Source organism: Cherax quadricarinatus, chromosome 3 (assembly GCF_038502225.1).
Source record: "Cherax quadricarinatus isolate ZL_2023a chromosome 3, ASM3850222v1, whole genome shotgun sequence".
In the NCBI taxonomy this organism is placed as follows: domain Eukaryota; kingdom Metazoa; phylum Arthropoda; class Malacostraca; order Decapoda; family Parastacidae; genus Cherax; species Cherax quadricarinatus.
In genome coordinates, this window is record NC_091294.1 from 16,380,145 (window position 1) to 16,405,093 (window position 24,949).

At 43.4% G+C, this 24,949-nt stretch overlaps 2 protein-coding genes across 5 annotated transcripts in view; one reads left to right on the plus strand and one right to left on the minus strand.

Moving 5' to 3' along the window:
• Positions 1–24,949, minus strand: part of LOC128684112 (organic cation transporter protein-like) — a 664,663-nt gene that overhangs the window by 168,551 nt on the left and 471,163 nt on the right. The window lies entirely within an intron of this gene.
• Positions 6,891–24,949, plus strand: part of LOC128706568 (protein mono-ADP-ribosyltransferase PARP12) — an 80,651-nt gene continuing 62,592 nt past the window's right edge. For 2 of the 4 annotated variants that reach the window (XM_070090347.1, XM_070090325.1), the window contains exon 1: positions 6,891–7,303. In XM_070090347.1, the coding sequence (XP_069946448.1) occupies positions 7,288–7,303 (16 nt within the window). In that variant the 5' untranslated portion in view covers positions 6,891–7,287. The remainder of the gene's footprint in view (positions 7,304–24,949) is intronic. The other 2 variants (XM_070090336.1, XM_053801500.2) reach the window with 1 other exon arrangement.

The window sequence follows — 24,949 nt, forward strand, 5'->3', positions numbered from 1 at the left end:
CACCAGGTAGGCTGGTGGATCACAGAGTAAGCTGGTGGGTTGCCAGGTAGGCTGGTGGGGTCACCAGGTAAGCTGGTGGGTCACCAGATAAGCTGGTGGGTCACCAGATAGGCTGGTGGGTCACCAGGTAGGCTGGTGGGTCGCAAAGTAGGCTGGTGGGGTCACCAGGTAAGCTGGTGGGTCACCAGATAAGCTGGTGGGTCACCAGGTAGGCTGATGGGTCACCAGGTAGGCTGGTGGGTCACCAGGTAGGCTGGTGGATCACCAGGTAGGCTGGTGGGTCACTAGGTAGGCTGATGGGTAACCAGGTAGGCTGAGGGATCACCAGGTAAGCTGGTGGGTTACCAGGTAGGCTGGTGGGTCACCAGGTAGGCTGGTGGGTCACCAGGTAGGCTGGTGGATCACCAGGGAGCTAGTGGGTCACCAGGTAAGCTGGTGGTTCACCAGGTAAGCTGGTGGCTCACCAGGTAGGCTGGTGGGGTCACCAGGTAGCCTGGTGGGTCATCAGGTAAGCTGGTGAGTCACCAGGTAGGCTGGTGGGTCACTAGATAGGCTGGTGGGTCACCAGGTAGGCTGGTAGGTCACTAGGTAGGCTGGTGGGTCACCAGGTAAGCTGGTGGGTCACAAGTTAGGCTGGTGGGTCACCAGGTAGGCTTCTGGATCACCAGGTAGGCTGGTAGGTCACCATGTGGGCTTGTGGGTCACTAGGTAAGCTGGTGGGTCACCAGATAGGCTGGTGGGTCACCAGGTAGGCTGGTGGGTCACCAGGTAAACTGGTGGGTCACAAGGTAGGCTGGTGGGTCACCAGGTAGGCTGGTGGGTCGCCAGGTAAACTGGTGGGTCACAAGGTAGGTTGGTGGGTCACAAGGTAGGCTGGTGGGTCACAAGGTAGGCTGGTGGGTCACAAGGTAGGCTGGTGGGTCACAAGGTAGGCTGGTGGGTCACAAGGTAGGCTGGTGGGTCACAAGGTAGGCTGGTGGGTCACCAGGTAAGCTTGTGTAATATATAATTTCCCTAATACCATTACAATAAGGCTACCTTGTCATGCTGATGTCAGCATGACAAGGTAGCCTTATTATAGTGGTATTAGGGAACCTATATACTATACATTACACTGTGAACAGGGTCACTTAGTATTGGTCGATTGGTCACCTCAAGTTGGTCGGTGGGTCACCTGGAGTCAGTATGTGGGCCGCTGGGCCGCCCTTCAATATATCGACCTGTCCACCCACATCATTAGACAGTTGAAGGAGTCACCTTGGACATCCAGCACACTGCTTCAGTGTTTATCTTTTTCAAACAGATAATCCGCAAGTATCAAGCTTCTTCAATAATCCGTACTCCTATCTTCTTACCCTCGATCGCCCGACCCACAACATTCACCCTAAAAAACTTCAGTTCTACAGGGTTGATCATATCTGGACCAAGGTAATAAGGTTAAGTAAGATTTGTCTGGAAACAGGACATGTTTCTTGAGCCGGGTCTTAGACATATGATGACCCGCCGCTGGAGCTTATGGTCATCTGACCAAGGCCTTCAGCTGGCTTACCGGTCCACCCCTTTAAAAATTATGGTTATGATTATAACCATTTCATCTTATCACCTCTAACTGCAGGTATAACCATGAAAAGAATAGCTTAGCATTACCTTACTTTCCTTATCACCATGGGCAGCGATGAGGCATGGGGGCCCTGCTGAGGGGGCTTCAATTTCTCAGACCTCCCTCCCTACTTGTCACTATGTTTCAGGGCCCTCAGTCTATCCTCATAGGGAAGATTTCTGATACATGGGATCAATTTTCTCATCCTCCTTCGTACGTTTTCCAGTGCATATATATCCATTCTGTAATACGGTGACTAGAACTGTGTAGCATAATCTAAATGAGGCCTAGCCAAAGATATATAGAGTTGAAGAACAACCGGATGTCTTCTATCATTTATGCTTCTTGATATGAAGCCAAAGATTCTGTTAGCTTTATTGCAAACACTTATGCACTGTTCTCTTGGTTTCAGGTTACTGCTGACCTGAACTCCTAAATCCTTTTCGCAATCAGTAATATTAAGATCTATATTATTTAGTCTATATGTGGCATGATTATTTTCCTGTCCAACATTTAAAACTTTGCATTTGTCTATATTAAACTGCATCTGCCACTTCTCCGACCACTGCATCAGTCTATTCAAATTTTCTTGGAGTGCTCTAATGTCCTCATTAGAATGAATTGGACAGCCTATTTTGGTGTCATCAGCAAATTTGCTTATGTCGCTATTCATTCCCTCATCTATGTCGTTTATGTAGATTGTGGACAACAAAGGGCCCAACAATGACCCCTATGGAACACCGCTTGTGATGTGCCCCCACCCTGATTTTTCCCCATTTATGCAGATTCTCTGCTGCCTATTTGTCAACCAGGAAAAAAATTTCTCCTATTCCATGTGCCTTAAGTTTCCTCAGTAGTCTCTGATGTGGAACTTTATCGAAAGTCTTACTGAAGCCCATATACACAATATTATATTCATTACCATGATATACCTCTTCAAATACCTTAGTGAAAAAAAGTAAATTCGTAAGTAGTAAATCCGTGTTGAGATTCATTAATCAATTTATGCCTTTCAAGATGGCTACGAATTACCTCGGCAATTATTGATTCCATAAATTTTCCCACAATAGAGGTAAGGCTTATTGATCTAGAGTCCGAAGCTAAGGACCTGTCTTCTGCTTTGTAAGTATGAATTACATTTGCCATTTTTCACTTGTCTGGCACCATGCCAGTTTGTAGTAATATGTTGAAAAGATTAGCCAAAGGTTTACTAAGTCCCTCTTTACAGTCCTTTAAAACCCTTGCTAACAGTTCATCAGGGCCTGGGGATGTGTTAGGTTTTATTTGCTCTATTTGTCTGAGGACCGTGTCACTAGTTACCCCAATCATGGATAGTTTATTATCATTCTGTTCTACATAATTTATTATTTCTGGAATTTCGCTAGTATCTTCCTGAGTAAAAATTGAGAGGAAGTAAGAATTGAAAATTTGTCTGAGAACCATATCACTAGTTACCCTAACTGTGCATAGTATATTATTGTCCTGTTCTAAATAATCTATTATTTCTGGAATTTCATTAGTATTTTCCTGAGTAAAAACTGAGAGGAAGTAAGTATTGAAAATTTCACACATATCCTTATCACTGTCAGTGATCTGACCTGAGTTACTCTTAAGTGAGTCAGTCTTGTCCCTAATCTTACTTCTGTAAACCTGAAAGAACCCTTTTGGGTTAGTCTTCGAATCCCTTGCGACTTTAGCCTCATAATCCCTTTTTGCTTTTCTTATTCTCAATTGTATTTTTCTTTAATTGAATATATTGATTTCTTAATTGCCCATCTTCTCTTTTGATACCCATATATATGCCTCTCTTTTGATCAATGAGATGTTTTAATCTATTGGTTATCCATTTGGGATCATTTTTGTTAGATCTAATTTCCCTACTCTGAACAAAAGTTGTCTGGGCCACTAGAACTATGTTCTGAAAAACGTCATATAGGCAACCATCACAACCTACCTAACCCATACTCAGGTCATTCCAATTCAGCCCACCCAAGTAATTTCTCAGTGCCCTGAAATCAACCAAGTGGAAGTCTGGGACAGAGATTTAATTGCAGTTATTTGGGTAATTCCATGATATATTGAAACTAAGTGATTTGTGATTGCTTTCCCCAAACTCATCATTAACCTCAAGAATATTAATTAGTGATTCTTTGTTAACAAGCACCAAGTTGGTTCTGTAACAAACTGTTTTAAAAAGCAATCTTGAACCATATCAAGAAAGTCACTAGACTCGAGATTTAGTGTCACAGTGTTGTAGTCACTAAGTCTAAAATTAAAATCTCCCATTAACACAACATTTTCATGTCTAGATGCCTTAAGAATTTCGTCCTATAGCAGCTTACTGCACTCCCTGTCAAGGATTGGAGGCCTTTAAGTCACACCCAAAATTAATTTTTCACGACCCTCGAGAAACTGTATCCAAACAGATTCTGTGTCCGACGTTTCTAATCTTATATCGTGTCTAATGCAACAGTTTAAATTATCTCTGAAATACATCGCCACTTCACCACCCTTCCTGTTGACACTATCAGTGTGGAATAGTTTATAGCCCTGTATGCTGCATTCATAAGGCATTTCTCTATCTTTCAGGTTGAATGAGGTCTCTGTTACAGCAAAAATATCTATATTACCTGCACTTGCGAGTAATCTTAGCTCATCTATCTTAGTTCTTAGACTCCTATTATCAGTATTGTAAACCTTAAGGGAGCTAGTCACTTGCTGACCTCTACTGTCTCTCTTTGTATATTGATCAATTGTTTGGCTTTACCAGCAACTTTATTTTGAATATTGTCTTTTAAACATATCCCTGAGGTATCCTGGTAATATCTACTGTTTTTAACCTTAATACTGCAGCCTGATTGTTTCCCACAAACACTCATACCTCTGTAATCTATCAGTTTAAAGTCCTAACAAGTCAGCAATGGCCCCCTCAATCGAGTTGGCTAATGCAATCACTCCAGCCCCAGAGTGATGTACCCCACCCCTTGCATACATATCATGTTTGCCATAGAATTTGTCCCAGTTATTAATGAATGGGACTGCAAGTTCCTTGCAGTACATGTCTAGCCAGCAGTTTATACCTATTGCCCTAGACATACATTCAATGCCCACTTCCCTTCTAAGTAAAATGCTACATATGATTGGGACCCCTCCCTTACACCTAACTACATCTTTGGCTGACTTGTACTTATCCAGCAACTCCTGTCTCCTGCCCTTCCCGATGTCATTTCCACCAGCACTAAGACAGATAATGGGCTTGTTCCCATTACCTGACATAATATTATCCAACCTGTTGACTATGTCACCAACACCAGCTCCTGGGAAGCACACTCTCTGTCTCACCTTCCTATCTCTGTTACAAAAAGTATGGTCCGTATATCTTACCTGGAGTTTACCTGGAGAGAGTTTCGGGGGTCAACGCCCCCGCGGCCCGGTCTGTGACCAGGCCTCCTGGTGGATCAGCGCCTGATCAACCAGGCTGTTGCTGCTGGCTGCACGCAAACCAACGTACGAGCCACAGCCCGGCTGATCAGGAACTGCCTTTAGGTGCTTGTCCAGTGCCAGCTTGAAGACTGCCAGGGGTCTGTTGGTAATCCCCCTTATGTGTGCTGGGAGGCAGTTGAACAGTCTCGGTCCCCTGACTTATGTGGGAGTCTCCCACAACCAGAATGTTCTTACATTGAACAACAGGGGAGTCAATGGTATCTTTAACCTCACTAACCACTGAAGTACACTGGAGAACAGAGAAACGATTTCCTAACTTCAACTCTTCTCTATTAGCCATCCTTGTCTTGATGCTTCTTCCTGAATTGTGAACCACTTGCCATTTAAAGCAGCTGCCACTCTCCTACTCACTGCTGGTAATTTTTTACTGCTTACCAGATCCATTCATCTCACACTCACTCTCGAACGCATATAGGTGAAGCTTCAGCCTCCTATTTTCTTCCTGAAGAAGTAGAACCTCCTTCTTCAACACTTTAACCTGTGATTCTAAAACACTACAGCAAGCCATGGTGCTCAGTAACGCTCCATGCTGATCCCCAGACAGCTTAGGGCAGAATGACCTCTCTTGACCACTGACCTCAGCATATTCTTATCACCTAACCATTCTTGTCTTTTCAATTTCAACACTTTTAATGCCTAGTCCCAAGGTTTTCTGTGTATCTAAATGTTCTTGCACTACCGTCCACAGAATAGATATGAGGTGTACAATAGACTAGCTGCATCGGCGAAGAAATCTAAAGTCTAACTTTGTCATTCGTAACTTTTAATGGTCCAAGACGGACTTTTAGAAGTTCTCTAAATGTGAGTTCTTTGTAACTGATAACTGATAGTTTGCTTATAGATCTAAATATTACACATCAGATATGTTGTGCTATTATGACAATGGTATAGAAATTACCTATCAAGGAAAGTGATGCATGGTCTGAATGTAAGTCATTTTAAAAAAAGTTTTCGATGGATTACTATCGCGGGAGATTAAATTTGAAATGCCCAGTTATATGTTGTGTGAATTTAAATGATCTGAATGAAGCTTTGTTATTCTGAGAAATATGTTTAATAATGGTGTGAATGCGCTGAGAGCAGCATTGTATATACACTTGAAAAGGTGTATTTATCTGCATGTATACACTAAGGTTTGGGATATGAAAGTATATGGTAAAGACAAGTAGCGGTCAAAGACCTTGTTTCAGTCCTGAGACGCTGGTCACTCCGAGTGATCGAAGTCTCAGGACCGAAACGTGTCCAATAAACATGTCCAACTGATTGCCTTTTGTGTCATTCTCTAACACTTAGTTTACTTTAATCTTAACATTTACGGTTTACAGTATCCCTGAATAGTGTACAGGTGTACATGTAGCCTACGATGTACCAGCAGGTGGAAAAGTGTTTCAACAACTGCAAGTGGCAGTGAAATAAAACACAGTATTGCGAGTTTTGCTGAGTGAGAACGCAAGAAGTATTGGCTTTGTCACCTGCCGTGGACCAGTTACATGCTATGAACCAGTCTCCTGCCATAACATATTATGGCAGGAGACTGGTCCATAGCAGGTAACTGGTCCATGGATGTGTGACTGCGTAACAGGTTAAAACTCGAAGACGGGAAACACGAGCATAGCTTTGTTCTTTGATGTAAAAGAGGTTAATTACACATTGGCGGCACACAGTCGAGGACATTGATTGCTGAAGAATGTTTCTTGGGGTCACTTCCTTGAGAAGACAACACACGTGTGTTGAGACTGCCTATCATTCCTCTATACATTCCACTGAGCCTGCATGTGGAGCCAGGCACCGCTGATCAATACAGTCAGCTGGTGGGAGGTGCGAAGGCATGACGGCGGGTAGTTACCTGGGAGCCGTGATCCCCACACCTACACCACACTCTCTCCCTCAAACTCCGCCTTCAAAGAACAATCCTCGAGGTTTCCAGCTCGTCCGAGGGCTTCCCTATGGACCTGGGGAGTTGGTCGGTATCCGTGAAGATTTTAGGGAGCACCTCAGGGAATTCTCGCTAATCTTGATAAGGAAGGTTTTAGTGGAGTTGGTGAGGTGTGTCACCCCAGCGGCCAGAGACAGAGGTGAGGCTTAAGTAAATACGAAGCCGCTACAAGACTTGTCTATGTGTGTGTCAAGTGTGGCGGTGCACAACACACACACACGTGTCCACGTGACGGTGCACTACACACATGCTGTCACTAACAGGTGAGTCCATCCTAGAATTTTTCCACAGTGAATGTCGTACACGTGCGCGCATAAGCGCTCATGCGGTGACGTACACGTGCGCGCGTGAGCGCTCATGCAGTGACGTATACGTGCGCGCGTAAGCGCTCATGCGGTGACGTACACGTACGCGCGTGAGCGCTCATGCAGTGACGTACACGTGCGCGCGTGAGCGCTCATGCGGTGACGTACACGTGCGTGCGTGAGCGCTCATGCAGTGACATACACGTACGCGCGTGAGCGCTCATGCAGTGACGTACACGTGCACGCGTGAGCGCTCATGCGGTGACGTACACGTGTCCTCTGCCTAAGTGTCCTCTGCCTCAGTGTCCTCTGCCTCAGTGTCCTCTGCCACAGTGTCCACTGCCTTGTTGCCCTCTGCCGCAGTGTCCTCTGCCTCAGTCCCTCTGCCTCAGTGTCCTCTGCCTCAGTCCCTCTGCCTCAGTGTCCTCTGCCTCAGTGTCCTCCGCCTCAGTGTCCTCTGCCTCAGTGCCCTCTGCCTCAGTGCCCTCTGCCTCAGTGCCCTCTGCCTCAGTGCCCTCTGCCTCAGTGTCATCTGCCTCAGTGCCCTCTGCCTCAGTGCCCTCTGCCTCAGTGTTCTCTGCCTCAGTGCCCTCTGCCTCAGTGCCCTCTGCCTCAGTGCCCTCTGCCTCAGTGCCCTCTGCCTCAGTGCCCTCTGCCTCAGTGCCCTCTGCCTCAGTGTCCTCTGCCTCAGTGTCCTCTGCCTCAGTGTCCTCTTCCTCACCGTCCTCTGCCTCAATGTCCTCTGCCTCAGTGCCCTCTGCCTCAGTGTCCTCTGCCTCAGTGCCCTCTGCCTCAGTGTCCTCTGCCTCAGTGCCCTCTGCCTCAGTGCCCTGTACCTCAGTGTCCTCTGCCTCAGTGCCCTCTGCCTCAGTGTCCTCTGCCTCAGTGTCCTCTGCCTCAATGTCCTCTGCCTCAGTATCCTCTGCCTCAGTGTCCTCTGCCTCAGTGCCCTCTGCCTCAGTGTCCTCTGCCTCAGTATTCTCTGCCTCAGTGTCCTCTGCCTCAGTGCCCTCTGCCTCAGTGTCTTCTGCCTCATTGCCCTCTGCCTCAGTGTCCTCTGCCTCAGTGTCCTCTGCCTCAGTGTCCTCTGCCTCAGTGCCCTCTGCCTCAGTGTCCTCTGCCTCAGTGTCCTCTGCCTCAGTGCTCTCTGCCTCGTTGTCCTCTGCCTCAGTGCCCTCTGCTTCAGTGTCCTCTGCCTCGGTGTCCTCTGCCTCAGTGTCCTCTGCCTCAGTGTCCTCTGCCTCAGTGTCCTCTGCCTCAGTGCCCTTTGCCTCAGTGTCCTCTGCCTCAGTATTCTCTACCTCAGTGTCCTCTGCCTCAGTGCCCTCTGCCTCAGTGTCCTCTGCCTCAGTGTCCTCTGCCTCAGTGTCCTCTGCCTCAGTGTCCTCTGCCTCAGTGTCCTCTGCCTCAGTGCTCTCTGCCTCAGTGTCCTCTGCCTCAGTGTCCTCTGCCTCAGTGCTCTCTGCCTCAGTGTCCTCTGCCTCAGTGTCCTCTGCCTCAGTGTCCTCTGCCTCAGTGTCCTCTGCCTCAGTGTCCTCTGCCTCAGTGTCCTCTGCCTCAGTGTCCTCTGCCTCAGTGTCCTCTGCCTCAGTGTCCTCTGCCTCAGTGTCCTCTGCCTCAGTGTCCTCTGCCTCAGTGCCCTCTGCCTCAGTGTCCTCTGCCTCAGTGTCCTCTGCCTCAGTGTCCTCTGCCTCAGTGTCCTCTGCCTCAGTGCCCTCTGCCTCAGTGTCCACTGCCTCAGTGTCCTCTGCCTCAGTGTCCTCTGCCTCAGTGTCCTCTGCCTCAGTGTCCTCTGCCTCAGTGCCCTCTGCCTCAGTGTCCTCTGCCTCAGTGTCCTCTGCCTCAGTGTCCTCTGCCTCAGTGTCCTCTGCCTCAGTGTCCTCTGCCTCAGTGCCCTCTGCCTCAGTGTCCTCTGCCTCAGTGTCCTCTGCCTCAGTGTCCTCTGCCTCAGTGTCCTCTGCCTCAGTGTCCTCTGCCTCAGTGTCCTCTGCCTCAGTGCCCTCTGCCTCAGTGTCCTCTGCCTCAGTGTCCTCTGCCTCAGTGTCCTCTGCCTCAGTGCCCTCTGCCTCAGTGTCCTCTGCCTCAGTGTCCTCTGCCTCAGTGTCCTCTGCCTCAGTATTCTCTGCCTCAGTGTCCTCTGCCTCAGTGTCCTCTGCCTCAGTGCCCTCTGCCTCAGTGTCCTCTGCCTCAGTGTCCTCTGCCTCAGTGTCCTCTGCCTCAGTGTCCTCTGCCTCAGTGTCCTCTGCCTCAGTGTCCTCTGCCTCAGTGCCCTCTGTCTCAGTGTCCTCTGCCTCAGTGTCCTCTGCCTCAGTGTCCTCTGCCTCAGTGTCCTCTGCCTCAGTGTCCTCTGCCTCAGTGTCCTCTGCCTCAGTGCCCTCTGTCTCAGTGTCCTCTGCCTCAGTGTCCTCTGCCTCAGTGCCCTCTGTCTCAGTGTCCTCTGCCTCAGTGTCCTCTGCCTCAGTATTCTCTGCCTCAGTGTCCTCTGCCTCAGTGTCCTCTGCCTCAGTGTCCTCTGCCTCAGTGTCCTCTGCCTCAGTGCCCTCTGCCTCAGTGTCCTCTGCCTCAGTGTCCTCTGCCTCAGTGTCCTCTGCCTCAGTATTCTCTGCCTCAGTGTCCTCTGCCTCAGTGTCCTCTGCCTCAGTGCCCTCTGCCTCAGTGTCCTCTGCCTCAGTGTCCTCTGCCTCAGTGTCCTCTGCCTCAGTGTCCTCTGCCTCAGTGTCCTCTGCCTCAGTGTCCTCTGCCTCAGTGCCCTCTGTCTCAGTGTCCTCTGCCTCAGTGTCCTCTGCCTCAGTGTCCTCTGCCTCAGTGTCCTCTGCCTCAGTGTCCTCTGCCTCAGTGTCCTCTGCCTCAGTGCCCTCTGTCTCAGTGTCCTCTGCCTCAGTGTCCTCTGCCTCAGTGCCCTCTGTCTCAGTGTCCTCTGCCTCAGTGTCCTCTGCCTCAGTATTCTCTGCCTCAGTGTCCTCTGCCTCAGTGTCCTCTGCCTCAGTGTCCTCTGCCTCAGTGTCCTCTGCCTCAGTGTCCTCTGTCTCAGTGTCCTCTGCCTCAGTGTCCTCTGCCTCAGTGTCCTCTGCCTCAGTGTCCTCTGCCTCAGTGCCCTCTGTCTCAGTGTCCTCTGCCTCAGTGTCCTCTGCCTCAGTGTCCTCTGCCTCAGTGCCCTCTGCCTCAGTGTCCTCTGCCTCAGTGTCCTCTGCCTCAGTGTCCACTGCCTCAGTGTCCTCTGCCTCAGTGCTCACGATGGCAGTAGCTGCACAAGTTTGTGATGAAGTAAATATTAGAGTTGAAGGTTCGAAGGGAATTAGAAGAAATATTCACAAGTTATCACATGGAAAGGAATATCTCAGTTTCTTCAACAAAACTGGCAGGTTATGACATGTACAACCCAAAATTAATTCCAACTTCCCATCATAAAACACCAGCTTTGAAACTAACGTGACGAGGCATGCTCTTGTTATTTCAGATTATTTTTTTAATAGTCATGTTGAGAGCGAGACAGACGCTCATCCTATTTCCTGTTTCAGAGGAACCAGTATCCTAAAATACACCAACACGTTAAGTTTGAAGCCTCTCAGGTATATTATCAAGTTGTCAGCACTGAAATGTTAAAGCCAATCGACTGAGGCACTCAGAAATTATTACATGACAAGCAATAGTTCAATTTTACCTTTTTTTTCAATAAAAGATGCAAACTAAGACCTACAGAGGCCAAAATTAATTTAAACTGTATTCTACATAAGAGTGACTAGTGATTAAGGAAAAAGAGAATGTTGTATAACTAATCTTGAGGCTTCATTCTTGGCTTGAAAGACGAAGTGTTGATGGTGATCTAGTAAAGTTCTTTGGAAGAAAAATAATAATACTGATTTTGAGAGGCAATGGCCCCATGGTGCGGGGAAATGTGGCAGTTGTCGTACTTGACAGTTCGTATATTGAGTCGTTCCGATATCAGTTCCAATTATTGATATTATAATCTGTAGTAAAGAAAATGTGGAGAGCTGTGCAAGGGTTTGGATAGGTTCTCCTGAGCATATATACAAGACCAATGAGGATATTTCTTCCAGTGACACGATCTCTGATGCTCGGAATATTAAGTTCTTTCCTCGTGTGTAGAATGATGATGTATCATGGACATCTTAGAATGATTTACGTCGCTTCGTTGCGCAATTTTTCAGGTCCTCCAAGTTTGGTGCTTAACGCAAGAGCAGCATGGGTACAGCATGGTGAACCTGTCGTCTAACATAAGAGCAGCATGGGTACAGCATGTTGAACCTGTCATCTAACATAAGAGCAGCATGGGTACAGCATGTTGAACCTGTCATCTAACATAAGAGCAGCATGGGTACAGCATGATGAACCTGTCGTCTAACATAAGAGCAGCATGGGTACAGCATGTTGAACCTGTCATCTAACATAAGAGCAGCATGGGTACAGCATGTTGAACCTGTCATCTAACATAAGAGCAGCATGGGTACAGCATGTTGAACCTGTCATCTAACATAAGAGCAGCATGGGTACAGCATGTTGAACCTGTCATCTAACATAAGAGCAGCATGGGTACAGCATGTTGAACCTGTCATCTAACATAAGAGCAGCATGGGTACAGCATGGTGAACCTGTCGTCTAACATAAGAGCAGCATGGGTACAGCATGTTGAACCTGTCATCTAACATAAGAGCAGCATGGGTACAGCATGTTGAACCTGTCATCTAACATAAGAGCAGCATGGGTACAGCATGTTGAACCTGTCATCTAACATAAGAGCAGCATGGGTACAGCATGTTGAACCTGTCATCTAACATAAGAGCAGCATGGGTACAGCATGATGAACCTGTCGTCTAACATAAGAGCAGCATGGGTACAGCATGTTGAACCTGTCATCTAACATAAGAGCAGCATGGGTACAGCATGTTGAACCTGTCATCTAACATAAGAGCAGCATGGGTACAGCATGTTGAACCTGTCATCTAACATAAGAGCAGCATGGGTACAGCATGTTGAACCTGTCATCTAACATAAGAGCAGCATGGGTACAGCATGTTGAACCTGTCATCTAACATAAGAGCAGCATGGGTACAGCATGGTGAACCTGTCGTCTAACATAAGAGCAGCATGGGTACAGCATGATGAACCTGTCATCTAACATAAGAGCAGCATGGGTACAGCATGTTGAACCTGTCATCTAACATAAGAGCAGCATGGGTACAGCATGATGAACCTGTCATCTAACATAAGAGCAGCATGGGTACAGCATGTTGAACCTGTCATCTAACATAAGAGCAGCATGGGTACAGCATGTTGAACCTGTCATCTAACATAAGAGCAGCATGGGTACAGCATGAACATTACCATTAAAATGGTATAAAATACCGACAGGTTGTTAGGTAAGACACATATGCAACAGTTAGGTATCTTTATTTCGAAATAAAGATACCTAACTGTTGCATATGTGTCTTACCTAACAACATGGGTACAGCATGTTGAACCTGTCATCTAACATAAGAGCAGCATGGGTACAGCATGTTGAACCTGTCATGGGTTCAGCATGGGTTCACCATACCTGGAGTATACCTGGAGAGAGAGTTCCGGGGGTCAACGCCCCTGCAGCCCGGTCTATGACCAGGTCTCATGGGGGATCAGGGCCTGATCAACCAGGCTATTACTGCTGGCCGCACGTAATCCAACGTACGAACCACAGCCTGGCTGGTCAGGTACTGACTTTAGGTGCCTGTCCAGTGCCTGCTTGAAGACAGCCAGGGGTCTGTTGGTAATCCCCCTGATGTATGCTGGGAGGCAGTTGAACAGTCTTGGGCCCCTAACACTTATTGTGTTGTCTCTTATCGTGCAAGTGGCACTGCTGCTTTTCATTGGGGAGATGTTGCACCGTCTGCCGAGTCTTTTGCGTTCGTAGGGAGTGATTTTCGTCAGCAAGTTTGGTACTAGTTCTTCTAGGATTTTTCCAGGTGTATATAATCTTGTACCTCTCCCGCCTGCGTTCCAGGGAGTACAGGTTCAGGAACTTCAAGCGCTCCCAGTAAATAAGGTGTTTTATCACAGTTATGTGCGCCGTGAAGGTTCTCTGTACATTTTCTAGGTCAGCAATTTCACCTGCTTTGAAAGGTGCTGTATGTTGAACCTGTCATCAAACACAAACAAAATACATTTTTTTCTGAAACTTTATTTGTTCAGATACATTTCTGTGTTATCTTCATCTCAACAAACACTGTCATGTTAGTATGTATCAGCTTGGTGTGTTTGTATGTTTTTAACATGTTATATCATATATTATTCCTCTTCAAATAATTTGTTACATTCCTTGCTTGCTTGTCTCTGTCACATCATTACATTACAGCATCTCGGTTGTGTAGTTTCTTCACTCTGTAACATATTTTCCTTGTAATTACTGTATTACATCAATAACAAACAGGTTCCCAGGAGGCGGCTACAACAACACGGTTTTGATCCCCGGCTGACAGCAGCAGTTCGTGATTGTATTATATATTTGCTGAATTCCTTCAGTTTTATGCATGTAAATTAATAGTTAATTATCATAAATTCTTCATTCTTTTACATGTTAAGCTATTAGCAAATTATGGTGAAACTTTCTAAATAAGTTTAGGAAAATATTTTCTTTAGTAATTCGATTTCTTCCAAACTCGTCTTGTTTGTTGTGTCTTGGTTTTGGTGATTTGTTGTTCAGGTGAACGTCGATGTCTTACGCTCAGGTCTGCGCACTTCTGGCAAGACAGCTGCTGAGTGACCCTCCCTCGCTGGGTGATGGCCCCAGTTTTAATAAATTAAGCTCATCTCTCGTACTTACGTTATTTGGGTTCAGTTAGATAATTATATGTTAACAAACTTTAACAATTACAACATATGACACGGATATATTAATTATTATTATTATTATTATTATTATTATTATTATTATTATTATTATTATTATTATTATTATTATTATTATTATTATTATTACATTTATTGGGAACGTTAAACACGTAGAGGTCATACACTACCTGGGGGGGGGGGGATATGCGAAGCATTCAGGTTCGATGCAAGGAAGGGAAGCACAGGTTCAATTCCTTAGATCAAGATCCCCTCACTGGCATCAAGGAACTTCCCTTGATGGAACATATAAATAAAACTAGATGAATTTCAGTGTCTGAGTGACCCAAGGAAGGTGTCCCTTTGTTGCATAACACCAGTCCGTTGTGAATCAACGCGATTGGAATAGTGCAGAGTGCGGCATATGTTGATAGCACAGTTAAATATTATTGGTGAGGTTTTGATAGGAATCAAAAGAGGCATTCTTAAGTCATCATATGTAAACTAATATTTTTTTCAATAATTCATACCTTTCAAAGAGACCAATGTCCTAAAATACACAAGCACGTGAAGCCTCAGATAATTTCAGATGTAGCACAGAAATTATCGCATGAAAGGCAATATTTCAGTTTTTCTTATTGAAAAAAATAAATGCGAATCGGGACTTAGTCAAAAATCAATCCAAATTTTTCTTTAAGAATGACCAGGTTTTAGGAAAGTTAGTTTTATGTAAACTTAATGTGTAACGTACAAATGTTTAACATCTAACACAAATGTTTTTAAATGTCATAATTGTGACCAGATATAGACAAGTAAAGGTTCATTACCTTTGTAACTTGTTCAGCTATCAGTCCCTGGACTTCATCTCCCCAGTCTTCAAAGACTTAAGTTTAACACTACACAACATTCACACCTACTACTGTACAACCTACATTTACAGAACCTTATATTCTAATATTAACCCTGAACTAAAACACTTTCTTGGTAGTTGTAACAGGACCCACAGACATAATACAGGACACAAAAATCTCTATGACATTCCTCGTGTTTGGTTATATCACTACAAAAACGCAATGTACATAAAAGGGCCTAAAATCTAGAACTACCTGCCTGAAAACTCTAGAACTGCAGACTCAACCACCATTTTCAAAACTACCATTAAAAAACATCTTATCTTCCTAACAACCCCCATCATCAACTATATGAATACCATTATTCTCTTTTTTGTATCATGAACACATCCAAAACAAAATAGACTTACTCTCGTTATCTATAATTCCCCCTTTTACATTAACACTCACCCAAATGACTGTAAACAAAATTCCTAATATAGTTATTGCCTAATTAATCTCAAGTTTGTCCTAAGTTTGCCTGAAATACTCTGCCAATATAGGAGTTTATATAGTAACAGTGTATCATACTGAGGTAACTCCGTTACCATTACTAAATTAATTAATTGTAATATTGTTATATGTTTTGTACTACCTCATTATTATCAATCTACTTTATGTTAATGACTTCAATTACCCAACTCTTATATCAGTATACAATAATGTATATTAAGATGTACCGCTCCATTACCTGTGTCAGTATAAGTAAGAGTTAGTATCAGTCTGCTTGATATACCTGGCATGCTAGTGGACATCTTTGTTATTAATATTTTATAATATGTAAACCACACATTGTAAGCTTTGCAAGGGAAAAAACATTTTCATTTTCGTTTTCATTACGTACGTCTGTAATGTTGTGACTGTCGCCCACAGGATGGCTGTGAGGTACATTATAAAGATATTAACTAACAACTTGCCACCTCCATCATTAACTAGATGGTATGATGAAAAAAATTTAAAATCAACTGATAAACACAAGAGTGAGTAAAGCAGGAGAGTCATCTGCTAGACGGCTGCTGGCACGGCTGGTTGTGTACAACAAGGCTTCACACTAGGCTTTTCCCTCAAGATAATGGTTTCACCCGGAGGGGAAATATCACGCTGCATATTCAAATTGGATTTTACATGCAGAGATGATGCATGTTCATTTTTTATTTTCAAAATTTATGGTGAGTTTGAAAGGCAATTTTCCTCACATATTCTGAACTTGTGTACAATACTTCACTAACGTTGTATTTAAAAACCCTCTCATTGAACGTGTTAATTAGGTTGTTGCTGTATATGCATGATATGCGTGTGTATGTACTTACCTATATGTGGTTGCAGGGTTCGAGTTAAAGCGCCTGGACGCTACTAGGTCACTTTCTCCCTGCTCTTAGAGCCTTATCATACCTCTCCTTAAAGCTATCTATGGATCTTGCCTCCTCTACTTCACTCTCCAGATTATTCCACTTCCTGACAGCTCTAAGGCTAAAGAAATACTTCCTAACATCCCAATGTCTCATCTGAGTTTTCAACTTCCAGTTCTGGTCCCTTATTCCTATGTCCCATCTCTGAAACATTCTAGCCTTGTCCACCTTGTTAATTCCTGTCAGTATTTTATACGTCGGTATCATGTTTTCCCTATCCCTCCTATCTTCTAGTGTCATCAGGTTGAGTTCCCTTAACTTGTTGCAACCTTTCGCACTTTTTTCAATTTCTTGACATCTTTGACTAGGTGTGGGTTCCATACCAGTGCTGCATACTCCAACATGGGCCTGACGTACACGGTGTACAGTGTCGTGAATGACTCTCTACTTAGATGTCTAAATGCTCTTCTCAGGTTTCCCAGGCGCCCATATGCTGCAGCGGTTATTTGACTGATGTGCGCCTTTTCCCTAAGTGAAATTTACAGCCTTTGATCCCCTAGCCTGTACTCCGTCTGTGGTCTTCTTTGTCCTTCCCCAATCTTCACGAATTATTACTTGGTGGGGTTAATTAAATTCCAAGAGCCATTTGTTGGACCAGGCTTGCAGACTATCCAGATTCCCTTGTAATCTTACCTGATCCTCGTCCGCTTGTATTCTCATTAGTGTCACATCATTAGCAAACAGGGACACCTCTGAATCTATTCCTTCCATCATATCATTCACACATATACAAGAAACAGCACCGGACCTAGGACTGACCCTTGTGAAACCCCCATTAGACACACATGGACTTACTCTGACACTTCATCATGTACCAACACTCTTTCCTGTCAGGTATTGTTTGATCCACTGCAGTACTTTCCCTACTATTCCTGCCTGTTCCTCTAATTTTTGAACCAGTCTCTTGTGTGGTACTGTGTCAAAAGCCTTCTTGCAGTCCAAAAAGATGCAGTCTATCCATCCCTCTCTTTCCTGTCTTACTTCTGTTACCTTGTCGTAGAACTCAAATAGATTTTTAACAGGATTTTCTATCCCTGAAGCCGTGCTGATTGTCATGTATAAGCCCAATCCCTTTTATGCGCTCTACCACTCATCTTCTCATAATCTTCTGCATGACTTTACATACTACACATGTTAATGACACTGGTCTGTAGTTTAATGCTACCTGCGTATCTCCTTTCTTAAAGTTTGGGACTACATTTGCTGTCTTCCATACCTCAGGTAGTTGCACTGTTTCGACAGGCGTTGTCAATTTAAATCTAGTTATACTCTAATTCTTGTAAACAACTTATATAACACCTTAGTGCAATTACAGCTGAGAGTTTTGTGCCTTTTTTATATCATTAGATTAAACTCAGTTGTACTATAGCTCATTCTAGCTCAATACATAGTCAGTACCAAATTCATTATATTAGACCATAGTGTAATTACTAGTGAGAGTCTGGTGCTATTTTTAATTTGTATTTTTATATCATTAGATTTAACCTAGTTGTACTATAGCTCATTCTAGCTCAATACATAGACTCCACAAAAGTCATTATATTAGACCTTAGTACAATTACAAGTGAGAGTCTTGTGCTATTTTTAATTTGTATTTTTATATTATTAGTTTATACCTAGTTGTACTTTAGCTCATTCCAGCACAACACATAGACAACATCAACTTCATTATGTGTATTAGTGACTATACTCTACATGACCAAAATGCTATAGCTATATACTTGTCCAAACTTCCCACCACTACAGATATCAGTACTAAAACTCAACACACAACTCAGGATATAAATAACCATAATTTAAACCTAGAAGATGATTGATCACGTTGACCCTGATCTAAACCTCCATAATCTGACACACAATCAAAACCTATTGTAAAGTAACTGCCTTTACTACACAGCATCACAAGCCACCACTATCCTAAACAATGCTAAAAGTCTATCAGTACTTAACTACAACATCAAGTCCTTAAGCAAACACTATGATAACCTCCTGGCACTCCTTGAATCACTAAAGACACCCTTCTCCTGCATTATTCTTACTGAGACCTGGCTTAAGCAGGACACAATAGATATCTACCCTCTACCAGGATACACAGCAATCCACAACTGCAGACCATACCAAGTTGGGGGTGGAATTGCAATCTATTACTCTAACGAATTATCTTGTATTAGCACCACTTGCTTTAGTGATGAATATGGAGAATACATTTTTGCTAATTTTACTGTAAAAAACCTTAAGACGCCTATAACAATCGGTGCCATTTACCGGATACCTCACACAAACATCCCAAATTTCAGTGAGAAATTAAAGTCACTAATAACAAACAGACAAATGAATAAGCACCACCTTCTCTTTGCTGGAGACTTCAACATCAACCTTGGCTTACTAGATGATCAGCCTGTAACTGATTTCATCAACAATGTGAACAACACACTTCTCATACCAACAATAACTAAACCAACCAGGCTCACTGAGACAAGTGCAACCATAATAGACCACATATGGACCAAAATACTAGCCCCCCTTAAATCAGGGATAATCACAGATAGCACTACAGACCACTACCCTACCTTCCTCTTGACAAACATTAGTAAACCACCACTTGAATACAACAAAGTCTCATTTAGACTCCATGACGAGGCCTCAGTAAGGAAGTTCACAGCTGACCTAGAGACTGTTGACTGGCCTACAGAATTCTCCAAGGCCAATGGTATTGATGACTGGACAGACATTTTTCTTAACAAATTACTTAGACTATACAACAAACATTGTCCTATAAAAACGAAACAGATCACAAACAAACGGTTTGGTTGCCCATGGCTAACCAGCACCATTCTGAAATCCATTGATAAGAAACACCAATATGAAAAGCAATATAGACAAGGCTTAATACACAAAGATATTCTTAAACACTATTCATCAGTCCTCACCAAAGTAATAAAGAAAGCCAAACAACTGTACTACTCCAGTAGATTCACTGACACAAGAGGAGATATAAAAAAGACCTGGAAAACACTCTCTCAGATTCTAGGGACCCACAAACTGAAAAAAAAACAAAAATATTGTCCTAACTAAACCTAATGAAACACCACTGCATCCCACTGACACAGCTAACAAGATAAACGACTTCTTCTCAACCATAGGTTCTAATCTCGCCAATAAAATCCCACATACCAATGCCCATGCCGGGGACTACCTAGATGGGAATTTCCCAAATTCCTTCTATCTTGCTCCAACTGAGCCCACGGAAGTCACCGAGGTTATAAAGTCACTTAAAAATAACTCAGGGAATCTGTCTCATGTCCCACCATTATTGTACAAGAGAACGGCCCATGTCCTCTCGCATGCTATCTCATTACTTTTTAACAAGTCACTAGAAACTAGCACCTTCCTGAAACTACTCAAGACGGCAAGGGTTACACCAATACATAAAGGTGGTGACCCTACAGATTTAAACAACTATAGGCCAATATCAAACTTACCATTGCTATCTAAAATCTTTGAGAAACTCGTGCACAGGAGACTATATTCATTTATAACGGCACAAAACATACTCAACCCCAGGCAATTTTGATTCAGGAAAAATAAAAGCACTAACGATGCAATCATAAAAATGCTAGATCTGCTTTACACAGCATTGGAAAATAAGGAATATCCACTAGGAATTTTTATTGACCTAAGAAAAGCTTTTGACACAGTAGACCACGGCATCCTACTCCACAAACTTGACCATTATGGTATAAGATACTAATAGGTATCAGTATGTCACCATTAAAGACACAGCATCAACAACATGGCCACTTGATACTGGAGTTCCGCAGGGAAGTGTCCTTGGTCCCCTGCTCTTCCTCATATACATCAACGATCTTCCAAACGTATCTCAACACCTGAACCCCATTCTCTTTGCTGACGACACGACTTATGTCATCTCTCACCCTAATCTTGCCACCCTCAACACCATTGTTAATGAGGAGCTGATCAAAATATGGACTTGGATGACAGCCAGTAAACTTACGCTTAACACTGACAAAACCTACTACATTATGTTTGGTAGCAGAGCAGGAGATGCGCAAATTAACATTAAGATCGACAACACTCTAATTGCCAGGCATAATGAGGGCAAATTCCTAGGCCTATACCTCGACAACAACCTGAACTTCAGCACCCATATCCAACACATAACCAAAAAAGTATCCAAAACGGTTGGGATCCTCTCCAAGATACGATACTACGTGCCGCAAACTGCCCTTCTCACACTATACCATTCACTTATATATCCATACCTCACCTATGCTATCTGTGCTTGGGGTTCAACTGCAGCAACACACCTAAAGTCAATAATAACCCAACAAAAAGCCGCAGTAAGAATAATCACTAAATCCCATCCCTGGCAACACCCCCCCCCCACTCTTCATAGATCTAAACTTACTCCCTGTTCAATACATCCACACTTACTACTGTGCAATCTACATCTACAGGACCTTAAATTCCAATATTAACCTTGACCTAAAACGCTTTCTTGATAGTTGTGACAGAACCCACAGGCACAACACCAGACACAAACATCTCTATGACATTCCCCGTGTCAAAGGCCCTAACATCTGGAACACCCTACCTGAAAATTCTAAAACTGCAGACACATTCATCACCTTCAAAACTACCATCAGAAAACATCTTATCTCCCTGATACACCCTGTCAACTAATTACACGAATACCACCTGGTGGTTCACACTTACACTCACTCACCCATTTGACCATAAACAGAAATATCAATCTCAATCTCAAAATAATGAATCTTAACTAGTCATAAGTTGGCCTGTGATACTCCAATACTGAAACTATGTATAGTGCCAAAACTAAACTCACAAACTAGTATTTAGTCACTTAGCCATAATACCAACTTACCTCATAATTTTGTAATATTTTAAACTTAAGATTTAATTTAAGTCTGCCCGAAATGCCTAGCCATGCTAGGTGTTCTAGTGGTACACTCTGTAATTATTATTTTACTACATGTAAACCACACAATAACCAAATTCTGTAAACTCAGCATTGTAATCCTTATAGAGAATAAACTTTGAATTGAATTGAATTGATGATTGTTGTTAGTGGCACACACAGTGCTTCTGCTCCCTCTCTCAGGACCCATGGAGAGATGTTGTCCTGTTCCTCCACCCTTGAGGTATCTAGCTCACTTAGCAGTCTATTCACTTCCTCCTCAGTTGTGTATAGTATGTCAAGCACTTGTTGGTGTATCCTTCCATCCCAGTTTGCTGGAGCCCTTTCTGTCTCCACTGAAAATACTTCCTTAAATCTCATTTTGAGTTCGTCCCTACCGTGTCATTTCTTATGATCCTCCCTCTCTCCTTCCTCTGCCTAATTACCTGGTTCTTGACTGTCGTTTTTCTCCTGATGTTGCTGTAAAACAGCTTTGGGTCAGATTTGACTTTCGTTGGTATGTCATTCTCGTATTGCCACTGGGCCTCCCTCCTTGTCCATGTATATTCGTTTCTGGCTCTTCGGTTAATCTCTTTATTCTCTTGGGTCATTTGTCTTCTGTACTTTTTCCATTCTCTAGCACACTTAGTTTTGGCCTCTCTATACCTTTCATTGAATCAAGGGCTCGTTCTGGTCTTCTCAGTTTCTGTTGCCCTTGGGTAGGAAGCTCTCCTCTGCCTCCTTGCATTTTGTGGTCACGTATTCCATCATTCCACCATTGTGCCTACTACATACATAGAACACTAAACTCGGATATAAACCCTCCCCTCAAACTTCTCCTTACCAACCTCAACAAAACATATGACCATAACACAAGACATAGATCACTCTTTGATGTTCCTCATGTCCATCTCACACTATGCAAAAACTTAATGCACGTAAAAGGCCCAAAAATCTGGAATTCATTACCTGTGAATATAAAAGAAATACTGTCTGTTTATCAATTCAAGATTCTTCTTAAGAACCACTTACTCGCCCACAACTAAATAAATACTGAATAACTGAATCTCATAAATGTATAACCTGTGACCCTATCAAACTATGTTTTTTTAATTACATTATCTAATATAATACTCCATTCTCTTGAATGTACAGTAACTCATCTAGTGACCATATGACCTGTTTCTGCGCTACAATGTACAGTAACTCATCTAGTGACCATATGACCTGTTTCTGCGCTACAATGTACAGTAAATCATCTAGTGACCATATGACCTGTTTCTGCGCTACAATGTACAGTAACTCATCTAGTGACCATATGACCTGTTTCTGCGCTACAATGTACAGTAACTCATCTAGTGACCATATGACCTGTTTCTGCGCTACAATGTACAGTAACTCATCTAGTGACCATATGACCTGTTTCTGCGCTACAATGTACAGTAACTCATCTAGTGACCATATGACCTGTTTCTGCGCTACAATGTACAGTAACTCATCTAGTGACCATATGACCTGTTTCTGCGCTACAATGTACAGTAACTCATCTAGTGACCATATGACCTGTTTCTGCGCTACAATGTACAGTAACTCATCTAGTGACCATATGACCTGTTTCTGCGCTACAATGTACAGTAACTCATCTAGTGACCATATGACCTGTTTCTGCGCTACAATGTACAGTAACTCATCTAGTGACCATATGACCTGTTTCTGCGCTACAATGTACAGTAACTCATCTAGTGACCATATGACCTGTTTCTGCGCTACAATGTACAGTAACTCATCTAGTGACCATATGACCTGTTTCTGCGCTACAATGTACAGTAACTCATCTAGTGACCATATGACCTGTTTCTGCGCTACAATGTACAGTAACTCATCTAGTGACCATATGACCTGTTTCTGCGCTACAATGTACAGTAACTCATCTAGTGACCATATGACCTGTTTCTGCGCTACAATGTACAGTAACTCATCTAGTGACCATATGACCTGTTTCTGCGCTACAATGTACAGTAACTCATCTAGTGACCATATGACCTGTTTCTGCGCTACAATGTACAGTAACTCATCTAGTGACCATATGACCTGTTTCTGCGCTACAATGTACAGTAACTCATCTAGTGACCATATGACCTGTTTCTGCGCTACAATGTACAGTAACTCATCTAGTGACCATATGACCTGTTTCTGCGCTACAATGTACAGTAACTCATCTAGTGATCATATGACCTGTTTCTGCGCTACAATGTACAGTAACTCATCTAGTGATCATATGACCTGTTTCTGCGCTACAATGTACAGTAACTCATCTAGTGATCATATGACCTGTTTCTGCGCTACAATGTACAGTAACTCATCTAGTGACCATATGACCTGTTTCTGCGCTACAATGTACAGTAACTCATCTAGTGACCATATGACCTGTTTCTGCGCTACAATGTACAGTAACTCATCTAGTGATCATATGACCTGTTTCTGCGCTACAATGTACAGTAACTCATCTAGTGATCATATGACCTGTTTCTGCGCTACAATGTACAGTAACTCATCTAGTGATCATATGACCTGTTTCTGCGCTACAATGTACAGTAACTCATCTAGTGACCATATGACCTGTTTCTGCGCTACAATGTACAGTAACTCATCTAGTGACCATATGACCTGTTTCTGCGCTACAATGTACAGTAACTCATCTAGTGACCATATGACCTGTTTCTGCGCTACAATGTACAGTAACTCATCTAGTGACCATATGACCTGTTTCTGCGCTACAATGTACAGTAACTCATCTAGTGACCATATGACCTGTTTCTGCGCTACAATGTACAGTAACTCATCTAGTGACCATATGACCTGTTTCTGCGCTACAATGTACAGTAACTCATCTAGTGACCATATGACCTGTTTCTGCGCTACAATGTACAGTAACTCATCTAGTGACCATATGACCTGTTTCTGCGCTACAATGTACAGTAACTCATCTAGTGACCATATGACCTGTTTCTGCGCTACAATGTACAGTAACTCATCTAGTGACCATATGACCTGTTTCTGCGCTACAATGTACAGTAACTCATCTAGTGACCATATGACCTGTTTCTGCGCTACAATGTACAGTAACTCATCTAGTGACCATATGACCTGTTTCTGCGCTACAATGTACAGTAACTCATCTAGTGACATATGACCTGTTTCTGCGCTACAATGTACAGTAACTCATCTAGTGATCATATGACCTGTTTCTGCGCTACAATGTACAGTAACTCATCTAGTGATCATATGACCTGTTTCTGCGCTACAATGTACAGTAACTCATCTAGTGATCATATGACCTGTTTCTGCGCTACAATGTACAGTAACTCATCTAGTGACCATATGACCTGTTTCTGCGCTACAATGTACAGTAACTCATCTAGTGACCATATGACCTGTTTCTGCGCTACAATGTACAGTAACTCATCTAGTGACCATATGACCTGTTTCTGCGCTACAATGTACAGTAACTCATCTAGTGACCATATGACCTGTTTCTGCGCTACAA